Raw genomic sequence first — 20,748 nt, 5'->3', positions numbered from 1 at the left:
TTAATAAAATGCCAACACCAGCTCCCCACAGTGTACGTTCGTTATGAAGCTCCCTCCCTGTGTGTTTACCTGCAGTATGTTAACGTGACAGGAGGCGTCGCCAACAAACGCCTGAGCCTCTTTGGCCGTCATCGCCTTGGAGAAACCTCGACCCTGTTGAAAGCAACACAGAGAGAGAGAAAGAGAGCGAGAGAGCTCAGCGGATTCAGAGATGAAACATGAGAGGAAGGTGTGAATTTAAAGCGTCCGTCCTCACGGTCACGATGATGATGCTGGTCTCGGTGATGACGTTCTTGGCGAGCTCGTTGAAGCTGGGGTTGGGGTGGTAGTCGAAGTTCTTCAGCTCTTCCATCACGTTGTCCAGATACAGGATCGTCCTGAGGGACTGGCTGTCCAGGGAGCTGTTCACCGACGGAGAGTAAAACTGCAGGACGGTGTCGTTCTTACTCAGAGTGTCCTGGACAAACTGAGAGAGACGAGGAGACGAGTGACTTTAACCTGAGAGGCTGAAGAAGCTGTGTTCAACAAGTTAAAGGAGCTGTGTGGAGGATTCAGAGGGATCTGTTCACTAGTGTAAAATCACCTGAAACTAAGAATCATTGTGTTTTCATGAACTTAGAATGAGGCCTTCATATCTACAGGAGCCTAGAAAAGACAAACCAAAGAGAGGGCCTTTTTTCACTGTGGTTTTTTTACACAGTTGGAAATTGAGTTGGTTGCAGTTTGCAACCTCACCACTAGAGGCCACTAAATCCTGCACACTGGTCCTTTACAGAGACATAAACTAAGGCTGCAACTCACAATCATTTATCTGCCAATTAATTTTTCATTGAATCAGTTAATTGTTTTGTCTATAAAAGATCAGAAAATGGAGAAAATGTCTGTTATCATTTCCCACAGCCCAAGACGACGTCTGCAGATGATTTATCTTTGTCTGATCAACAGTCCAAAGCCCAGAAATACTCAGTTTACTGTCATGTAGCATCGGATTCCCTTATTTTCAGAAGCTGGAAGCAGAAAATCTTTGTTTCAGTCTGGAGACAGCTTTCCTGTTCTGGTTCACCCTCACAGCCTCTTTCTCAGCAGCAGCAGCTGCTCGATATCAAGTTCAACACATCAACGTAAAAGGTGACGAACTGCTCTCAAGAGGCCAAACAACAAAATCAATAACTGCAGCTTTAAATATCATTTCTTAATTTTGTTCTTATTGGTTTGAAGTCAAGTGATTCCAGATTTACAGTGCAGGTGAAACTTTTACTTCAGACCCCCCCCCCGGGTTCAGACGGTGGCGTTTGATGAAGCGACCATCAAACGACTTCTCCTCCTGTCCCCTGAAGTGAATCTTTCCATTGAGACTGTCACTCAGAGAGGCGACACCCCTCTCTCTCTCTCTCTCTCTGTTTCAGGTGTTTCAGAGTGCAGCTGCAGACTGATGTTCATCCAGTCGATATTGTGCTTTCATTAAAAATCTGACTTGCTCCTGTCAGAGTGTGTTCGCCTCTGATATTATGTGGTTTGAATTATTGCAGGTTTATTGCAGAATTGATCTGTTCAACTTCTGCAGCCTGTGGGAAACTGACCTGATGCTAACAACACGTCGCACAGATACGTAGATTATAAAAACAGACACTGACGAGAGCAAAAACGAGGAAAATGCTCAATACTTCACATTTTTAACAGATATTTGCTCACTTTTATGGAAGCCCCTTTTTTTTGCCAAGATCATTTTTCTAAGTTTTTGTTTTTGAAACCAGCCACGAGAGGCGAGTGATTTCAGGACTTCTGTACATTTTAGATTTTATTTTTACAGATTTCATGAATGTACATCTTGTCATGTTTTACAGTAATTATTTTATTTAAATTATTATTAGCATGTAATATAATGAGATAATCAGACTTTCTGAGATTATATGCCCTTAATTTTTTTCAAAGGAAAACATTGAGATCATTGTAAAAACTACACATTTATACCACAGTATGCAAATACTATAACACAATGTCTGACAATATGTTTGATTTTTTTAAGATGATGGTTGTTTCATCATGTGGACCCCTGGATGGAGGTCACAACTGATCAATGTTTTTATTGATCGGCTATGATACAGTTCTTTATTACTATACTATTATCTTAACTGTAACCAATGAATTTGCTGTTTACATGTGTACAAAACATGATTAAGAGCGTTTACTGTGTTTTTACAGTTTAAGTGTTAGAGACAACACAGTTTCACATGAAAAAATGGCAGAGAAGAAGACAAAAGGTGGAGATAAAGGAAGCGGAGAGAAGATAAATCTGAACTGAGAGGTAAGAGAAAAATAGATTTGTAGGAACCATAAATAAAAAGTGGAGGAAAAGGAAAAACAAAGTTGGTGCAGAGACTTGAAGCTGAGAAACACCAGTGTGTGAGGAACAGAGAGGAAATGAAGGACCACTTTAACATGAAGAACCAAGCAAACTCCATCAATCTGCTGCTGCCACAACACAAACACACACAGACACACACAGACACACAAACACACACACACACAGACACATACAAACACACACACAGACACACACTCACCTCTACCGGAGCGGCGGCCTGTGAGAACTCGTCAGCGTCAGCAGACGACAGGACTTTCATCGTGGCTCTTTGGATCAGGTCAAAACCATTTCCCACCACCACGATCCTTCGACCACCGCTACACACACACACACACACAAATTAATTTAAATACAGTCTATTAATTTGGGAGAGTTTATTTTTCTTCCATCTTTGCTCATTTATACAATTATACCAATATATCTGTGATAATCAGCTGTTAATCAGATGATAATCAGCTGCTCTGTTACATTTCCTGGAAGCCTCACATGTTGAGATCAGGTCATCAGGGTGAGTCGTAGATCACATGACAAATGTCTGGGACCTAAAGGTGTCGACCTGTTCAGGACCATCTCATCCAGTGTTTGAGAGGAAGTCCTGGACGGTGGTCGACTGTGGTTGACTGTGTGCGGCTCTTTAACAGAGGTGGGGAAGTTAACGAGATGCACCAGTCAACCAGTGTCTGTCTGTACCTGATGAAGCATAAATCTCTATCAAGTTTGCTCTCACATGTGGAATGGCTTTATCGCTGCTGCTTTGGATAGTAGGAGCTTTTTTCTGCCCGTAGGGGGCAGTAATGAGCCTGTTACAGCTTAGGTGCATCACAATAAGGTGCAGAAGACGCTGCACTGAAAAACTTATTTGGACAAGTAACATTTATGCTTCACTGGAGGGTTTTCAAACAGGATTTGTCAGTTTTACAGGATGAATAAACTCCAGGATTAAGACTAAATTGTTTGCAAATGTTCGTCTGGTCTCTGCCCCCCCCCCTTTTCTATGGGACCATCTGGGGCTGTCTCCCTGGGTCCTGAACACAGCTACTAAATATGTTGCTTCTTTAATTAACTTTGTGCTGTCAGTGTGAAGGAGAGCACCAGTGTTTTAATGGTTTTCTGTCCCCTACACACCTGACTACACCTGAGCGTTTAGCAGGAAACACCACCAAACATTACATCTGTGTCAAACCTACTGAAATCCAGACCTGGAAAGACCGAGCGCAGGCTCCTCGTACCAGCAAACACGGATATTTACAGCAGTATCTCCACCACCCTGACGTAAACCAGTGTCAATCACACTCACCACACGAAGCTGGCTTTGGGGTAATAGTCTGTGATCTTGGGGTTCTCCGAGTACTGGTACGCTGTTCGGATGTCTTTGCTGGTGTCATTTCCATATTTCACTGTCAGCGTTAACTGATCCGAGGGCACCTTCTGCCCCCGGTACTTGCCGGTCTTACAGGTGATCTGTGTCCCGAACGACAGGCTGAAGAGGAGGGAGGAAGACCACAGACACACGTTCAGTGTCTTCCCAGAAGACAAGGTTAATACAGTATGTGGCACTGTGAACAGGTGTCTTACACTTCACAGGGAACGTCCCCCACTTTAACAGCAACGTCGTCTTTAGTCGCCGTGTCCAGGTCTTTCCCGCTGATGGTGATCACGGTTCCTCCAGCTGCCGGACCCTTCGCCGGGTGGACGGAGACTGGTTTGGGATCCTGGACAGGAAACACAACAGTGGCCTCGTTTTCAGTCACTCTGAAGCTTAACACATAGTTCGACAAATAAAATACACAAAGAGGAGGAGGCGCACAATGATGAACATTTACTCTTCACTTTACTCTTCATTTTAAAAAGGAGAAAACACAACTGACTCTGTGTGTTCAGTGTTTTTCTTTATTTTTTCTATATTATTATTTTTGACTGCCATGCAGGCCAGAGCCAGAGTCTTAAAGGTCCCATATATTATAAAGGTAGATGTCCATGTGTTTGTGATTATAAAGCAGGTCTAGGTTCTATATTAATACTGTGAAAGGATCAAAGCCTCAGTCCACAGAGAAATGCACACAGCCTGTATTCAGAAACTGAGCCTTAAAACCAGCCATCAGGACTTCTGGAACTTTGTGATGTCACAACAAAGCAGTCACCATTCTCAGTCATGTCCCAAGCCCCGCTCACCTGGACCCACCATCCAACCTTGCAGGATTTGGTTTCTCTCAGTGTTTACCTGAAATCTGCTCTGCTATTTTTATTAGATCATTCAGAAAACAGTCAGCGAATCAGAGGACAGGCTCAGAGTCTCTCTTCTGATTGGCTGACTGACCTGTTGTTGCTAGGGCTCCAGAGAGAAGCCTGAGAGAGGAGATGTAAAACTACACTGAGATGGTTTTTGGTTCTTAAAACCACAGATATATCTTCTGATGGAAAACAATGGAAAATAAAACAATGGAAAAGGGTAAAATATGGACCTTTAATTACAGCTTCTAATTTGTTTTTTCTGTCTATTACAGCCTGTGATGTTGCTCAAGAGACTCTGACATGAAAACAATCACTTTTCAGGAACAAAAGTAAAAAAACATGAGATCAGTCAAATCAAACAGTGGAGACAGACAAACAAAGAAAAATTCAGTGAGAAGTAAACATTAAACTTTAAGCGAATGCGGTTCATTATATTCCAGCTGCCGTCCTGCAGGTATAAACGCTTTGATCACATCAAAACCTAAACATATATTTTTTTACATTTCTAAAGCTAAATCACTCGGCTCCGTGGCGCTTCGGCAGCGAGCTCCAGCTCCAAACAACACAGCAGAGACAAAGTGGGTGTCACTGTAAGAGCTTCACCATGGGGGAGTTTTATCAACTCATGTGTTTGAGGAATATTGATAAAGGAGACGGCAGCTGCTGCAACACACCAGCTGGTTGGTTTCCTGTTTGCACTGGAAGGTTTTGTACTGCGCTGACAGCATGACAAACAAAACAAGAGGGGATATTAATTCTCAGCTACACCGGGGGATGAAGCAGCTTCAAAATTTAAGAAGTCAATCTGTCCTCAGAATTAAGACGCAGCAGAGGAGCACAGTTGGTGGAAGAACTTATTTGTGTGGGGAAAAATAGGATAAAATAAAAGGTGTAAATATGAATCGAAAGTGAAGAAGCACAACATTGCTTTCTAAATCAAGAGTAACACCAGTGCGCGGTGTGCAGCTGCCGAGACGTAGCCGAGCATTTGGTTTGTTGGCGTTTCAGATTTGTTCTTGCTGTTCTGGCAGAGAGAGCCACAAACACAAGAATAAATATCCCCAAAGAGAGACAAACTCATAACAACTCTGCCTGGCTGGAAGTTACACGCAAACAAAACAGTGGCGCAGGAGGTAACACTTACTGAAATATATTTGGTCTGTGAGTCGCAGGAAAAACAGACAGTTCTATATTTTGGCTCCGGCAGAGAAACAGAAAGTCAAATCCTGAGACTCACTGGAAGATAAACAATGTAAGGAAATCTGAGGAAAATCCTCTGTTTTTAGGATAAAAAGAAGAAGAAGGGATCATTACAAAGCAGAAAAAGCTCAACCTCCATCAGCTGCACTAATCAATCCTCTATTATCAATGAATCAATGGTGCTGAACCGGCAGGGAATTATCCCCCTCAGCTCTATTGAGCAGTTTAGCATCTTTCAGCTGATTGTTTTGATTTTACAGCCTGTGTTGATGGTTCATTATGATCCGACCGGCGTCCTGCAGGTACAAACACTTCGACAGCATCAAAAACAAAACTTCACTTGGTAAAACTAACTTTAAATACTTAACATTTTTTATGTTAGCTCATTGCGTTACCTTGTTGCACAGCTGAGCAGAAGTACAGCTCTGACAGAGAGTTTTACCTGATGGTTGATGAAATATCCAGAGATCATCAGTCACTGAAACAAACTACAACTATTTTCTGCAAATGGTCAAATGTTGTTTTATGTTATTTTCACATCCTGCTGCTCAACAATCAGGATCTACAAATATCTGGATCAAAATCTGACGACAGCGGAGGGTTTGTTTGCTTCCAGACCAGATTTAATCAAACCACATCCACATGATCCTCATGATGTTTTTGAGTCTTAAACTCTTCAGAAATACAAAGGATGTGTTCTACCTTCAGGTTTGTTGCTTATTCAGTTACAAATGTTTAACGTTGTAAAGAAATACTGAAGATTTGAAACCTGGTTTTTCTGGGGCTTGGATGGATAGAAGGAAGGATGGATGAAAGGATGGATGAATGGAAGGAAAGAAGGAAGGAAGGATGGATTTATGAAGGGATAGATGGATGGAATGATGAATGGATGGATGGATGGATGGATGGATGGGTTACATTTTGGTCCTTTCCTTTGAGGCTACAACTAAGTTATTTTCACTGTTGGTTATTCTCTTGATTAACTGATTAATTATTTGAAAAATAAATTCTTTGTAAATTGTAAAAAAAAAAGTAAAAAACGAGGATGACAATTTTATGTGATCAACAGTTCAAACTCCCAAAATATTCAGTTTACAGTTTAATCACATTTGACGAGGAAAAAGAACAAACCCTCTCATCTGAGAGGCTGAAATCAGAGAACATTTGTCTCTGGTGAGCACGATGAAAAGATTTCTGACAGTGAGACAAAGTGAATGAAAGCACAGCTTCAAAGTTTAATTCCTGATCTGAACTGGAGAGTTTACAGACGGAGGCAGACTGCTGCTGAAGTAAATTAGTCATTCTGGTCCCAGCAGTTTGGTTAATTAGCTTCTTGTCAGCGCAATAACAACAAAACAATAAATATATGTGAAGTGAGGAACAATACTGATCGTATTAGTTTCTCTGTTTGTGGTCTGCAGGAAGAGAGGCTGAACACAGTTTTGTGCAGAGGTGAATTTGTATGCGAGGGATATTTTTACACACTGCTGCTTCTTCAGGGAGAGAGAGAGAGAGAGGACCGTGTGCTCTCACATTGTTATAAAGCTTTTAATGTTTCTGGGATTTGATCTCCCGGGTTTGAAGTGGCTGTGTCACACAATGTTCTGTATTGCCACAGAACCTTTGATGAGGTGTGTACGTGGCGTCTGCAGGTTTCACTGCTTTTAAAAGCCTCCTGCAGCTGAACCAGGATGTTTGAAAGTAACAAAATCAAGAAACAAAACTACTGTTATTCTGATGAAAGAGAGGGAGAGAATGTCATCAAACTACTGTGTGAACGGGGGGACTAGCACATCTGGACACATCTGTATTGAAAGGTGCCTTATGGAGCTTTCACTGCCTTTGCTGGGACATTGCTTCACTTCTATATACATGAACATCACTAATTCTTCATGGAACCTGCAGCAAGAATCTACTCAGCCTTCATTTTTCAAACCTCAACAAGGTCAAATTTCAGAGACCCTTTAGTGTAGAACACCACGTGGTTTCTAAAAATTAGTAGAAAAATGTGGAAGTTGAGTGTTTGGGTTCAGACGTACCCGGTAGGTGAAGATGACCTGAGACGTGCCGCTCCTCCCTCCCTCCACATCTATCTGCACTGCTCCACTGTTGGTTGGTTCAACCGGGACGTCGAACGGAGGAACTCGCTTCGCCGGGCCGATCTTACACACCACGCTGTGGACGCACGGAGAGGGAGACAGGTTAAACAATGACGAAGCCTCCCAGCTGGGACCGCACCTGAGGATTATTTTCATCAATCGACTAATCTGATGACTTACTAAAACAACTGATTCATCATTTTGTCTTCAAATGTCCAAAATCTAAAGATGTTCAGTTTATTATTGTAGAAGAACAAGGAAACTATAAAACACTTAAGAAGCTGGAACCATTTTTCTAAAAAAAAAAAAAATTAACTGATTGATTGTGTGAATTCTCGTCAGTTAATTTTATGATCAGTTAATCAACTAATGGTTGCAGCTCTACTCCCAGGACCTATTAGACAAGGTCCACTTTCTGGAGCTTTTAACCACCTCTCACAGTCTTCATCCACAACTTCATCCAAAGAGGAAGACGATGAGACATGGTTGAAAGTTCTGGAGAGAGTACCCAGATGTTGTGTTAAGATTTAAATCTTCTGTTTCCGATGCCAAGAATGTGTTTGTCTTCACTTCAGCTTGAACCGTCCTCGAAGGTGAGTTTCTGTTCCATAAAACACACACAGATTCTGCCAAAATCCACCACAGAAAGTGACATTAAACACAGTGGAGCTAAAGGCGACAGCTCGATGTAAAACCTGCAGACCTCAATAATCTTCTCATTTTAATATGGAAGTTTGATCTTTGAAAGGTTTATGCACAGGAACAAGTCCCGTCCTGACAGTGAGGCAGGTACAGTCATCTGATAACTTTCATATGTTAATCTACAGCGTTGACTTCAGGGGTTTTGCATTTAAACAGCTGAAGTTCAGTTTTCTGCAGGAATGAATTAATGGCTGTCACAGGTTCCTGTAACGAGCTTCACCTGAACGAGACCTTAACGTGCACAGACAGCAGCCGGGCTCCTGCCTGCATGTTAATGTGGTCCTGTCAGGTTACCTGGTGGAGACGGAGTATCTGTCCTGCTGGTGAACACAGTCCACTCCAGCCACCGTGATCTTCTTGATGTCCTCCTTCTTTATTCCCATGTTGGAGCCTTTGATGGTCACTGAGATCTGACCGTTCAGAGGACCGAAGCGAGGGATGATCTGCAGGAGGAGAGAAAAGTCCGTAAAACTACGACTTCAGCCTGTTTGAGATTAAAGTCAGCAACACAGTGTTATTGTTTGACCACAGCCGACGACATCCATCAGTGTCACTGACTGTGGACAGAGGTTAGTTAATAAGTAACCTGCTCATTATATTCAAGTTTTAAAGAATAAAAACTATAAATATTTGTAGTTATTATTTCATAAACAGACAAAAAATATCAGAGTTTCCTAGAAAGACTGACTAAAACTCTTCATTTAGATTGTTCATTACAGATCTGCTTGGCTGGTGGTAAATATTCATTTAATTCACATTTATACTGCATGTTACATGTTTTCCTGCAGTTTTCCTTAGATTTTTGTTTCAAACTGATGATGATCAACAAATAAAACTAACTCCAGGATTTTAAATTTCACCATCTCAGCAGTTTACAAACATATTTCTACCTAATGTCCATTGATCAGACCTGTAAAATACACTTCTAGTCTTTCTAGGAAACTGATTATGATCAGTTTTTCACAATTATTTTTGTCTTAAACACTTGAATATAACAAGTAGGTGTTTAATATCTGTAGCAACTAACATTTCCTCCACTTCCCTTATGATTGGCACCAAATAGTGATGGATTTTCTTTCTGTTTAGTTTTATTAAGCTAAATAAAGGCTAATTTTTTAGAAACATTTCTAGAACATTAGCTGGATACCGATCCTGTAAAATAAAGTGTTGCAGAGTATGAAAACAATGTGAAGACAGGTTCAAAATCATTTGAAACACCAAACGTGCATCTAATCAGCACTGCATTCACTGTCATTATATCAGATGTGGCTGTCTGAATGAATTAAGCTTATCTAAATTACAAGAGTAAAATGTTTTCCTTCTGCATTCTGTGACCTCAGTGTAACAATATTCATTAAACCCTCCTGTGGAGACAGATGATCCACAGGCAGTACAGTATGCACCATCTAAAAGATGGATTTTTCAGGGAGGCTGCACTTATCTGCCACAGTTCGGGCCAATTTAGCTTCGGTCTGATGTGGCCACATGAGAAGTGAAAGTAATTTCAGTTGTTCCATCTATTTAATGTTTCTTTTCCCCTTGTGAGTTAAAAGCCCTCGACAACAAGCTCAAATGTTGATGAGTAACAACTAACAACTCTTGACCTAATCAGCCGCTGCCCAAAGGAAATCGAGACGGGGCTTGAAACAAATGACTGATGTTCCAGAGAAAATAGGAAACATATTGAAGTCGTGCAGCCCAAAGGGGACAAACTGTGAATACAATATGAGAGAGTAAAAATGAGTTCGCGAAATGTTGAACTGAAAAAAAGAGGTGATTGACTGAGAAATTGTCTGTTTGTGAAAAGCTGTAAGGATTTCAGAAATGTAGGATTTTATCTAAAGAAGAAGATGAATTGTTAAAATGAGTGTGGAAAGTTAGAAACGATTCGTTCCACAAGAGAGAACGAGTGGAGCTGAATTCACAATTATCCTAACAGATGGAGGCGTTCTGTTTATCCTTTATTTATCCCTGATGCCACATAAACCCACAAAAGTCATACTGGGAAACCGTTTCCTAAAGCAGCTAAAGGTGAATAAATACAGCAAATATGTGCATAATCATTTTATACTGACTTCACAGACATGGTTCATGTATTATATTATATTTAAAAAAAAAAAAAAAAAATATATATATATATATATATATATATATATATATATTCTGTATATATTTTTTATTTATTTATTTATTTTTTAAGTATTGTGTATGTGACAGTTACATCCTCTTGAGATCATGAAGATCCACAGTGAATTTCATCTTAATCAGGAGGGATTGTACACTGATGGCAGTACAAGTGCCAAAAGCTCAGGTGCCAACACAATTATTAGATTTCATCCTCTGGAGACCAAGAATATACAGAACAAATTTCATGAAAATCTGACCAGTAGTTTGAAGGGATATATCACTGCAAGTCTGGTCAAGATCAAGAAATTCTGGCCTGACAGTGGCACTGGAGGAAAAGAGTAAAATCTTAACAATACATCCTCTGGAGATCATGACTATCCACAGAGAATTTTATATCTTAATCAAGAAATTTAGTTATTTTTCATGGATGCACTGAAATGTTAGTTAAAGGTGAAACTGATGGTGTCACATGACAAAAGCTCAAGAGGCACTAAGATTTTCATGATTCATCCTCTGGGGACCAACAAATGTTATAAAAATTGGACCTGACAAAAGGTTAGGTGGTCTCCAAACCATTAGGATTCATCCAGTGATCAGTAGTTTATGAGATATCTCATCATGAATTAAAGTCTGGTCAAGCTCTGGCACTAGAGGAAAGGTCATGAGGTCAGCAAAGTTTACCCTCTGGAGATCATGAAAACCCACAGTGTATCTTTCATGAGAATACCTGAGACAAGTCTTATGAAAATCTAACTAGTAATTTCTGAGGTATCTCATTGTGAACCAAAGTGTTAGACTGTTGGTAACACAAGAGGAAAAGTCAGGGGATCATCAAAATCATTATAATTCATCCTCTTGAGATCATGAATGAGTTTCAGTCAAGTTCATTAGTAGCTAATCAAAACCTTTTCTCAGCCCTAAATGTTAGTTAATGGGGGAAATTCTGACCTGACATTGGTGCTTAGAGGATATTAAGATTCTCCCTCTGAGGATTGAGAATATTTATTCACTTCCTGAAATAACTCTTCTAAAATGTTGCTGAAGTGGGAATTTAAGCCAGACAGGGGCACTAGAGGAAATTAGGGGAAATATCTGACACTGGACCAAAGTGTTGGACTCCCTGCTGCTAGGAGGGCAAAACCAACCGGCGACAGTAGGTTATTGTAGGCCGATCTGTTTCTAGTTATCTCGCACAGTCTGATCCACTCTCAGATACATTTAAAATCGCTCTTGTCCTCGGTCATCCATGTGATTGCTTCCTTGTATTATTCCCTGTGACTGCAGCACATTTCAGGAGGTGCCGCCAGCAGACTGACAGTTCCTCTTCAGTAACTCCTTTGAAACCACCAGATGAAGTTTGCCGCTGTGCTTTCTTTCACTACAGAAGATAAATTTCAGACGAACCGTTGTGATTTATGTCAAAAGGTTGTCTGGTCTTATGTAACACTGAGGAGGGAAAATGAAATGCAATATAGTGGATCTATGAAAGGTGCTTTTCACAGAGCTTCTCCGGTGTCTCTGTACAATAATCGGATCACAGCACTTTGAGGTTTAAACTTTGTGAGGCCACGGTTACAAAGGTCACACTACCAGACACATTTCACACGTCTCTACACACAGACCAACAAAAAGAGATGTTGTTCCTGATTAATAAGAGGGTGTGGCCTTGTGTGCTTCTTTTTATGACTCACATCAGTGATCTCCGGGTTGGGGCACTGAGCGGGCTGCGGCGACGGGCAGAGCTCCCGGTAAACACAGGTGCGTGAGGCGGCGCACCAAACACACTGGTACTTGGCGTCGGCGTGTTTACACAGACTGCAGTCTTCTCTTCCCACGGAACAGTTGTAGAGCACGACTGTTGGAGAGACGGAGGGAGGAGAGGGAGAGGAAGAGGAGGGAGAGGAAGGAGGTAGCACTCATTAGCATAATTCAGCTGGAGTTGAATTGGAAATAAGAGAGAGAGAAAGTCGAACAGCGTGCTAACTGCACTGTCACACTTTCTCTTGATTTGTGTGAAACTGTGCAACTGTAAGTGTGAGTGTGTGAGATTATGTGTGGGTGTGTGTGTCTCTGTGTGTGTGTGTGTGTGTGTGTGTGTGACACACCAACCTGTCAGCGTGCTGTCGATCTTCCTCTCATTTTCTCTTTCTCTTTCTTTGATATGGAAGGATACGTTTACCTCCTGCTGTTTGTCATAGGTAAACTGCACACACACACACACACACACACACACACACACACACACACACAGACTTCCCATCAGGTTTATATTAACACAGCGTACCATAACATTCCTACCTATTTGCAGCTCAGCACTAAATTACCTTTCATCTACCTTAACTGTGAAGGTCAGCACACACATGAACACACATTCGGAAGCACACACGCTCCCCCATACACACATACACACAGACACACACATGTTCCTGTGGCCATAAATCAAGGGAGCGTTTTTCTTCAGGTTGTGTGTGAGAGGAGAAAAAGAGTGACAGAGAACAAAATACATTTGAATGTAGAGATGAACACAGGTAACAGATAATGAGAGTGGAATCAGCAACACACACACACACACACACACACACACACACACACACACACACACACACACACACACAGACTCTTTAACTGCTTATTGGCAGTCTTAGACTCAGCATGATGTGAAGATCAATGGAGGCAGAAAGGAGGAAAAACCGAGGGGTGTGTAAGAAAGAAGACAGCACAGTCACTGACACACACACACACACACACACACACACACACACACACACACACACACCACAACCTGCACTTCAGTGACTCAGGAAAATAATGATGTTGCTCGGCAGCCAACAGGGGGCGCCAGCAGACACGTGGTCGTGTGTTGAACAGTGAATAAGTCTGAGCTGAGACTTAATCAAACTCACCTGATTAAACTTAAATATAAACACAAGACGTCAACAGCAACCACACAAAATGAAATATTACAAACAGAACTAGAACTGAGCCTGTGACTCACAATTTACTCACAAATCAACCACTAATGATTCACTAATTCCCTAATTATCATTAATGATGCACTCTCTGATGTTGTTACACTGCCTGGCAGCGTTCACTGCCGAGCGTCACAACACAAACAACAAGAGAGCTCGGAGTAAATGTATGCGTTCTGTGGACAGCTAATGGACGCTATAAAAGAATCACAGAGTGTATTATTATGTGCAGTGAATGGATTTAATTTATGTATAGAAAAAAAAAAACTTAATGAGTCACCTCACAGACAAAAACAGAGAGAGTTTCTGCTTTTATCTTATTTTAATGCCTTCCTGTTCACGTTGTTTGTTCTGATTTTAGATTACAGTGATTTAGATTCTGCTAAACAAGGTCTGGCTGTTATTATCTGCTGTGATGAAACTTCTGTCCTCATTTATTAACACATACTTAAATAATGACATGTTGCGTTTGTGTTTTCACAACTTATTCAACTTAATGGTTCAAAGTTTGTTCTATAAAACTCTCTAAATGTGATGTTGGAGACACTTTCAAGTATTATTAATACATATATTTTACACAGCTCAGCACTAACTACAGTAATGTTGCTAAGAAGATGAATAATTACATATGTAGGTACGTATTAATTATGTGATGCTACAAGCAGTTAGGTTATGAATTAATTCAGAGAATAAATGAATGAAAAAACTTTATTTTAACTCACTTTAAGGATAAAACTAGATTTGCTAAAGTATGTAAAAACCTGACTCCTAAACAAAAGGCATTAAACGAGTTGGATTAATACTATACGCTGGTTATTTTCGTTTTTTTTATTTAAAGACAATTTAAAGGTCCATATAGTCTAAAGGTAGATGTCCATGTGTTTGTGATTATAAAGCAGGTCTCGGTTCTATATTAATACTGGGAAAGTATCAAAGCCTCAGTCCACAGAGAAATGCACACAGCCTGTATTCAGAAACTGAGCCTTAAAACCAGCCGTCAGGACTTCTGGAACTTTATGATGTCACAACGAAGCAGTCAACGCCTCTCTAAATTTTACTCTTAAAACTTTACCAACTGAATTACATTAAAGTAAATCTGGTCTGAAATGAGAAAGTTTTAGCAAATGTTTTTGAGTCTGGACAGTCCATAAACCAAGGTGTAGTGTCTCCTTCATACTGACCTCATAACCTGTGAACTTGAACTTTGACCTCTGCTCCTGTGTGACCTCCTCCTCCGTGTGCTTCATCAGCTCCGTCCCGATGGCAAACGTCTTGCCCTGCAGACGGACGCACACAGAGAGAAGACGTTGATGACGATGTTCAGATGTTAGTTGATGAGTTAATGAGCAGGTGTGGCTCCTCTCACCATGTAGATGTCCAGGTTCCTCCCTTGGAAGCTGATCGGGATCTTGAAGCCGACGGGGATCAGCAGCGGCTCCGGGGCCTCAAACTGGGGGCAACTCTCAGGCTTCATGACAGAGAGAGACGCAGAGGCAGAAATATTCTTTTAAATAAAACTTTCTTTTAATTTGATTCAACTTTTAATTAATTTCAAATGAGCTTTTCATTAGTTTTGTGTGTGTGTGTGTGTGTGTGTGTGTGTGTGTGTGTGTTTAAAATGCAGCTGTCAACTGAGAGGCTCCAACACCAGGAGACAATGTTAAAGGTGAGAACACTCTCAGTGAGTGACCTGTAAACCATGTTAAAGTCTGTTTGTTTGCTGTTGACACACAAACACACAAACACACGAACACACAAACACACACCTTTTGAGGTTTGATGATGTGATCTTCATTCATGTTGTCGTCGCTGTCACTGCAGCTGTGATGCCGAGCGCTCCACTGACACCTCCACTCACTGGTCACACACGCTATACACCTGAAAACACAGAACACCCCTGAGTGTGTGTGTGGTACAAGTGTGTATATATCTATATGTGTGTGTATGTGTGTGTGTTGTGTATCTTACGGTGTGTTTTGGTTCTTCCTGACTGTGGCGGCACAGTTGTAGAAGTGATACTCTCCAGACGTCACCTCAATTTTGTCGTTTACCAGAACCTTGACCGGGACAGAGACATAGTCTGAAGACACACACACACACACACGCACACGCGCACACGCACACAAGCACGCACGCACGCACGCACACACACACACACACACACACACACACACACACACACACACACACACACACACACACACACACACACACACATATAAGGATAAATAAAGAAAGAGCATCTGAGACATTTAAATAAATCAGCAATAAAAGAAAATGACCTTTGTTCCCTGAGTTTAGTCTCACAGGCTGTAGACAGGGTTAGCTAAATATGAAGCTACAGCTGGCTAGCTTAGCTTAGCATAAAGACTGGAAACAGGGGGGAACAGCTAGCCTGGCTCTGCTTCTAGCACCTCTTAAGCTACCAATTTGAAAGCTTATATTAAGATGTTGAGACAACAATTGTGTTTTTTTTATATATTTTATATATTTAAAATAAATACAGCTAAATTATGAGATTTCTTGATGCTGTTTTGTGTAAAGAGTTATTGTTGTATTGCTCCAACAGCAGGCAAATATATTTATACCTTCCAAGAAGGCAGTTCAAAGAGATTTATATAAGACATAAAAATGCATAAAGAAAAGATCTAAACAAAAGAAATATAAAGGACAAATATAATCAGAATTTTAAAGGAGCACAATAAATAGAAGACAATAACAATAATAATAAGAAAAACAGAATAAAACTGAATAAAAAATGACAGCACAGTCACAGCAGATCAGACATGGACTCTGGCTTTAAATCATTGAGTCCACACGAATATTTCAAAATCAATTATTTGACACAAAGGAAAACAGTGAAGATGGTGGGAACGCTGCCTGCTTGACGCAACTCAGGGAAGAAAAACTCAAACTAAAGACTACATGAGTCCTCCAGGATATTATGAAACACTCCTGTTAACCCTCCATGTGTCCACCTACCCTGCTGCTCAGGGGTGGGTGGGATACCCACGGGGTTGGGCAGCGAACAGGTGACCTGCCGCTGATCACCAGCGCTCATCACGGCTCCACTGATGAAGGAGCCGAACACACACTTCAGGGTGTCGGAAGGCCTCAGTCTGGGGAGGGTGGGGATGCTGATGTCAACCTGGAGGAGGCGTGTGAAGAGAGCGGGGGTGGGGATTACAGGAAATACGAAGGAGTAACACAAGGACTGATTTTCAGTAATGACAATAATAAATTATAAAGTGTCTGTCTAACATTATCTCTGTGTTTGTTAATGAGCAACAAAAACGTGTGTAAGTGAGAGAGAATAAATGCGATGGACTGAACTTGATGAATCGTGCAAACATCTGCCTGCCTGTGCACGCAAGCAGGCGTGTGTGTCGTCTTCGTGTGTGTGTGTGTGTGTGTGTGCTGTGCAATAATAATTACTATTCAACTGTGCTATGCAAACATCAGCTCCTCATTAGTCCTCGCTGACCTCAACCGTTTTCATTTCACTGCTGAAGTTTTAATTTCAAACTTCTTGATCCGGGGTAAATCTCAGACCGGAGACGCCCCTGAATGAATTCACCCAAGACCTTTTCCTCTTCTTAAGAATGTAAAGCTGCATGAGGCAAAGTTTTTCTTTGTTAAGCCAAATTCCAACTGTCTCACCAGATTAAAATCACAAACTGAGATGCTGCAACAGAGGCGTCCCAAACGCTCTAATTAAGATGCAGTAGATTCATTTACATAGACCCAAAAGAAATTCTTCAAAAACTTTCATACTTTGCCTCATGAGAACTTTAAAGGTGAGATTAAGTGAGATTTCCATGTCTTTTTTTATTATAAAGCAAATCTAGATTCTATATTAAAACAATGAAAGTCAGGACTTCTGGAACTTTGTGATGTCACAACAAAGCAGTCACTGCCCTCAGCCACGCCCCAAGCCCCGCTCACCTGGACCCACCATCCAAACCTTGCAGGATTTGCTTGTGCTAAGTGTTTACCTGAAATCTGATTTATTTTTATAAGGATGAACCTCTCTTCTGATTGGCTCACTGACCTGTTGTTACTAGAGCTCCAGAGAGAAGCCTGAGAGAGGAGATGTAAAACTACACTGAGATGGTTTTTGGTTCTTAAAACCACAAATATGTCTTCTGATAAACATCAACACTTCAAATAAAACACAGGGAAAGTGTAAAAAATGGGACCTTTAAACTTTCCATGGACAGAAAAGTTAAATATAAAAGTACAGACAAAGTCTTTGTCTTTACAACTGCACTATAAAAAGATTCAACCTTCCTTCTTCTGTTTTGCATAGTGTTCATTACCACCTGACCTGATTATTATTATCATGCACCCACGTTTTTGTTTTGTTGCCTCATCATGTCTGATGAGGACGACCGTGAACTGTCTTACAAAAATCACCAATCACCGATGTCACAATCAACATACAGAACAAATTTCTGTCCTCAGATCAACCTGAGCAGCTCTCAGTTTTTATTCCAATCAAACTTTGCTGCTGAGACTCTTTAAAAGCAGGAACTAGCTAATCTGCATGATGATCAAGCATCATGTGTCGTTATTTTGTTCACAGTTGACCTTAGTAAAGTCTTTGTTATTCTACGAGCAGAAAGGCATGGTGGGAAGAAAAAAGTAGTCAGCAGTGTGGTGTGTGCATCTTGAAGGACGGCGTGTCTTTATGGCAAATCAGCACACTGATCAATTCCTCATTAATTCAGAAAGTTGATCCATCAGGTTCAGATGGAGCAAAGCACCAAGCTGGTTTTCACTATAAAAAATGACTGCTGCAGCATTTTGGTTTTAAATTATAGAGAGTTATAAAGATTAGTTTGCTCAACATTATTTCCATGCTGTTGGCTGGGATCATTTTTGCTTCACAGAAAATATAAGACAGTGTTTTACTCTGAGAAAACCTTTAAAACATCTTTTTCTGTAAGACAACTCGTCACTGAAACATCTCCCATCAAATCATTTCAGGGTTGTTAAGGTCATTAGATTCACATTAGCCCACAGCTACACCTGTAGAGAGCCGAGGTGAAAGCAGAACTCCTGGGTTCTGTTTCCGACGTATGCTCATTAAAAATCCCACTAAAAATCCTACTGATATTTGTTAAGACAATAACTAACACCCTGTTTACACCTGGTATTAAAATGTATGATAATCCAAGGTGTAGATCTATTGTGATCAGATCTGCCTGAGCACCTTTGGAGGTAGTCTGGCTCACACTGCATTCAGACCTTAGGTGTAAACGCAGTCTTTGATGCCTACAACATCAACCCATACTAACCCACAGAACTGGCTCTAGAGGATATACTGCTTTAAGGATTGTAGGTACACGCTGGACCTGACATAAAGAGACAAACATTCGTTCACACTCACATATACACCTACAGGAAAGTTAGAGTCACCAATTAACCTGTGTGTCTTTGAACTGTTGGAGGAAACAAACTCCACACCGAATAGCCAGCAGATTCGAACCCAGAACCTTCTTTCTGTGAGGTGACCACCACGTAAAGGCAAATACTGCATTTCAATACCAGGTGTAAACAGGGTGTGAAGATCCAGCCTTAGAACAGAGCCTTTCTCAACTGTATCTTATGGTTCGCTTCATATCTTGAGATGAAGATGGTCGTTTGTGAAAAATGATCTAATATTGTTGATATTTATGTTTGACTAAGAGGCCTAGGGACTCATAAAAACTCGTAAAACTACAATTACTATTGATGTAGTTCTGAAGCTGTTGCTCATATTTCATTCACTGAAACAAGGCGTCATCAGCATTTCCAAGGAACCATCATTTCCCTTTATGTGCTGAATCAGCCTGAAAACTACAGAGTCGTCCTACAAAGGGACCGTCAGCACCAACGGTGTAGATACTAAGTAGTACATATCTGGCTCAGGTCCAAAAGTTGAACATTATAATGTCAGGGTGCATCAAAAACTTCTTTATTCCTTTCTAACTCCCCTGTGCCCCTGGAGGTCCACATACCAGAGGTTAAGAAGCTGTTTGAAATGCTGCTGACAACACAAACACAGAGCCCTTCCACTCTGAGAGTGTTTCAGGACGTCTGGCTGGTTTAAATTAAGCAGAGCTCAGCAAGAACGGATCTTTAGCTCAGGGGGGAATCCACTCCTCAGAGAGAATTAACCATGTTCACTCACACCCTCCACATCCCTCGTACCTGCTGAGTCTTCCTGCAGCTGAGGTTCGGCGGGTCGAAGGCCTGGATCTGAACACACTGCTGATTGGGCGACCACAGCCAGGTGTTCTCCTCCATCGACCTGCTGCACTCCTGCTTCCTGGTGCACCTGTGGAGTAGAAGGTGATACTATCAAACTTCACTAATGATTTAGTCACATGTGAGTTTCATTAAATTACTGGGGAAGTGATAGCGTTGCACGATGGAGACGACTGGTTGCCCAAAAGTAAATGGATCACTAAGATCAGATTTCCTTTTAACCTGTGACCTTTTTGCTCTTCGTTTAATAAAATAAAATTTAAAAAAAATCAAATTTTTCATGGCCACAAACTTTTAAAAACTAAAGACCCAGTCACACCAGACAGTGGCATAGTTTTTATGTGTGTGTGGTAAAGGGTTGGTGATAGACGGACTTGCAGGACTGGCTGAATTATGAAAAGTAGTGAAACGATTTGCACAAAACTCAGTAGAGGGATAGGGAGTAGGCCAGTGACGAACCCATTAAAGTTTGGTGCCAATCTGGGTAAAGGGCCGGATACAGGAACTTTTTTTAATCACTTACCTCAACATTGCAACGTAGGTAAATTTTCAGCATTTTCAAAATTTCTCAGGAAGTAACGTTTGGATCTTGATATAAAAAAAAAATGACATGTTTCTAGCCTTGAGATCTATGAGTTTGTACAATCAGGGGCTAATCAGATAACAATCTTGATCTGACAGACATGTGTAGGATAGTCTGGCCTTGGCAAAGGGACCATTCTAGTATTAAGTACAGAGTAGAAATCAAGGTCTCTGACCTAGCTAGCTACCACTCAAAGTGCTGTAAACTACAGGTCACATT

General features: G+C 41.0%; 1 protein-coding gene across 5 annotated transcripts in view; it reads right to left on the bottom strand.

Moving 5' to 3' along the window:
* plxnb2a.1 (plexin b2a, tandem duplicate 1) overlaps positions 1-20,748 on the bottom strand; it is a 166,554-nt gene that overhangs the window by 17,428 nt on the left and 128,378 nt on the right. For all 5 annotated transcript variants that reach the window (XM_071502766.1, XM_071502765.1, XM_071502764.1 and 2 more), the window contains 15 exons: positions 19,890-20,016; positions 16,677-16,842; positions 15,663-15,774; positions 15,461-15,572; positions 15,061-15,162; positions 14,876-14,971; positions 12,835-12,928; positions 12,417-12,580; positions 8,893-9,041; positions 7,837-7,972; positions 3,941-4,077; positions 3,663-3,845; positions 2,565-2,682; positions 257-466; positions 70-153 (listed from right to left, as the gene is read on the bottom strand). In XM_071502766.1, coding sequence (XP_071358867.1) covers positions 70-153; positions 257-466; positions 2,565-2,682; positions 3,663-3,845; positions 3,941-4,077; positions 7,837-7,972; positions 8,893-9,041; positions 12,417-12,580; positions 12,835-12,928; positions 14,876-14,971; positions 15,061-15,162; positions 15,461-15,572; positions 15,663-15,774; positions 16,677-16,842; positions 19,890-20,016 — 1,990 coding nt within the window. The remainder of the gene's footprint in view (positions 1-69; positions 154-256; positions 467-2,564; positions 2,683-3,662; positions 3,846-3,940; positions 4,078-7,836; positions 7,973-8,892; positions 9,042-12,416; positions 12,581-12,834; positions 12,929-14,875; positions 14,972-15,060; positions 15,163-15,460; positions 15,573-15,662; positions 15,775-16,676; positions 16,843-19,889; positions 20,017-20,748) is intronic.

The sequence above is a fragment of the Trachinotus anak genome, unplaced genomic scaffold (assembly GCF_046630095.1).
Source record: "Trachinotus anak isolate AG129_WGS33_773 ecotype Australia unplaced genomic scaffold, CSIRO_AGI_Tana_v1 ptg000018l, whole genome shotgun sequence".
NCBI classification, from domain to species: Eukaryota; Metazoa; Chordata; class Actinopteri; order Carangiformes; family Carangidae; genus Trachinotus; species Trachinotus anak.
The sequence above is the reverse complement of the archived record's forward strand: the minus strand, read 5'-3'. Positions and strand labels throughout refer to the sequence as shown.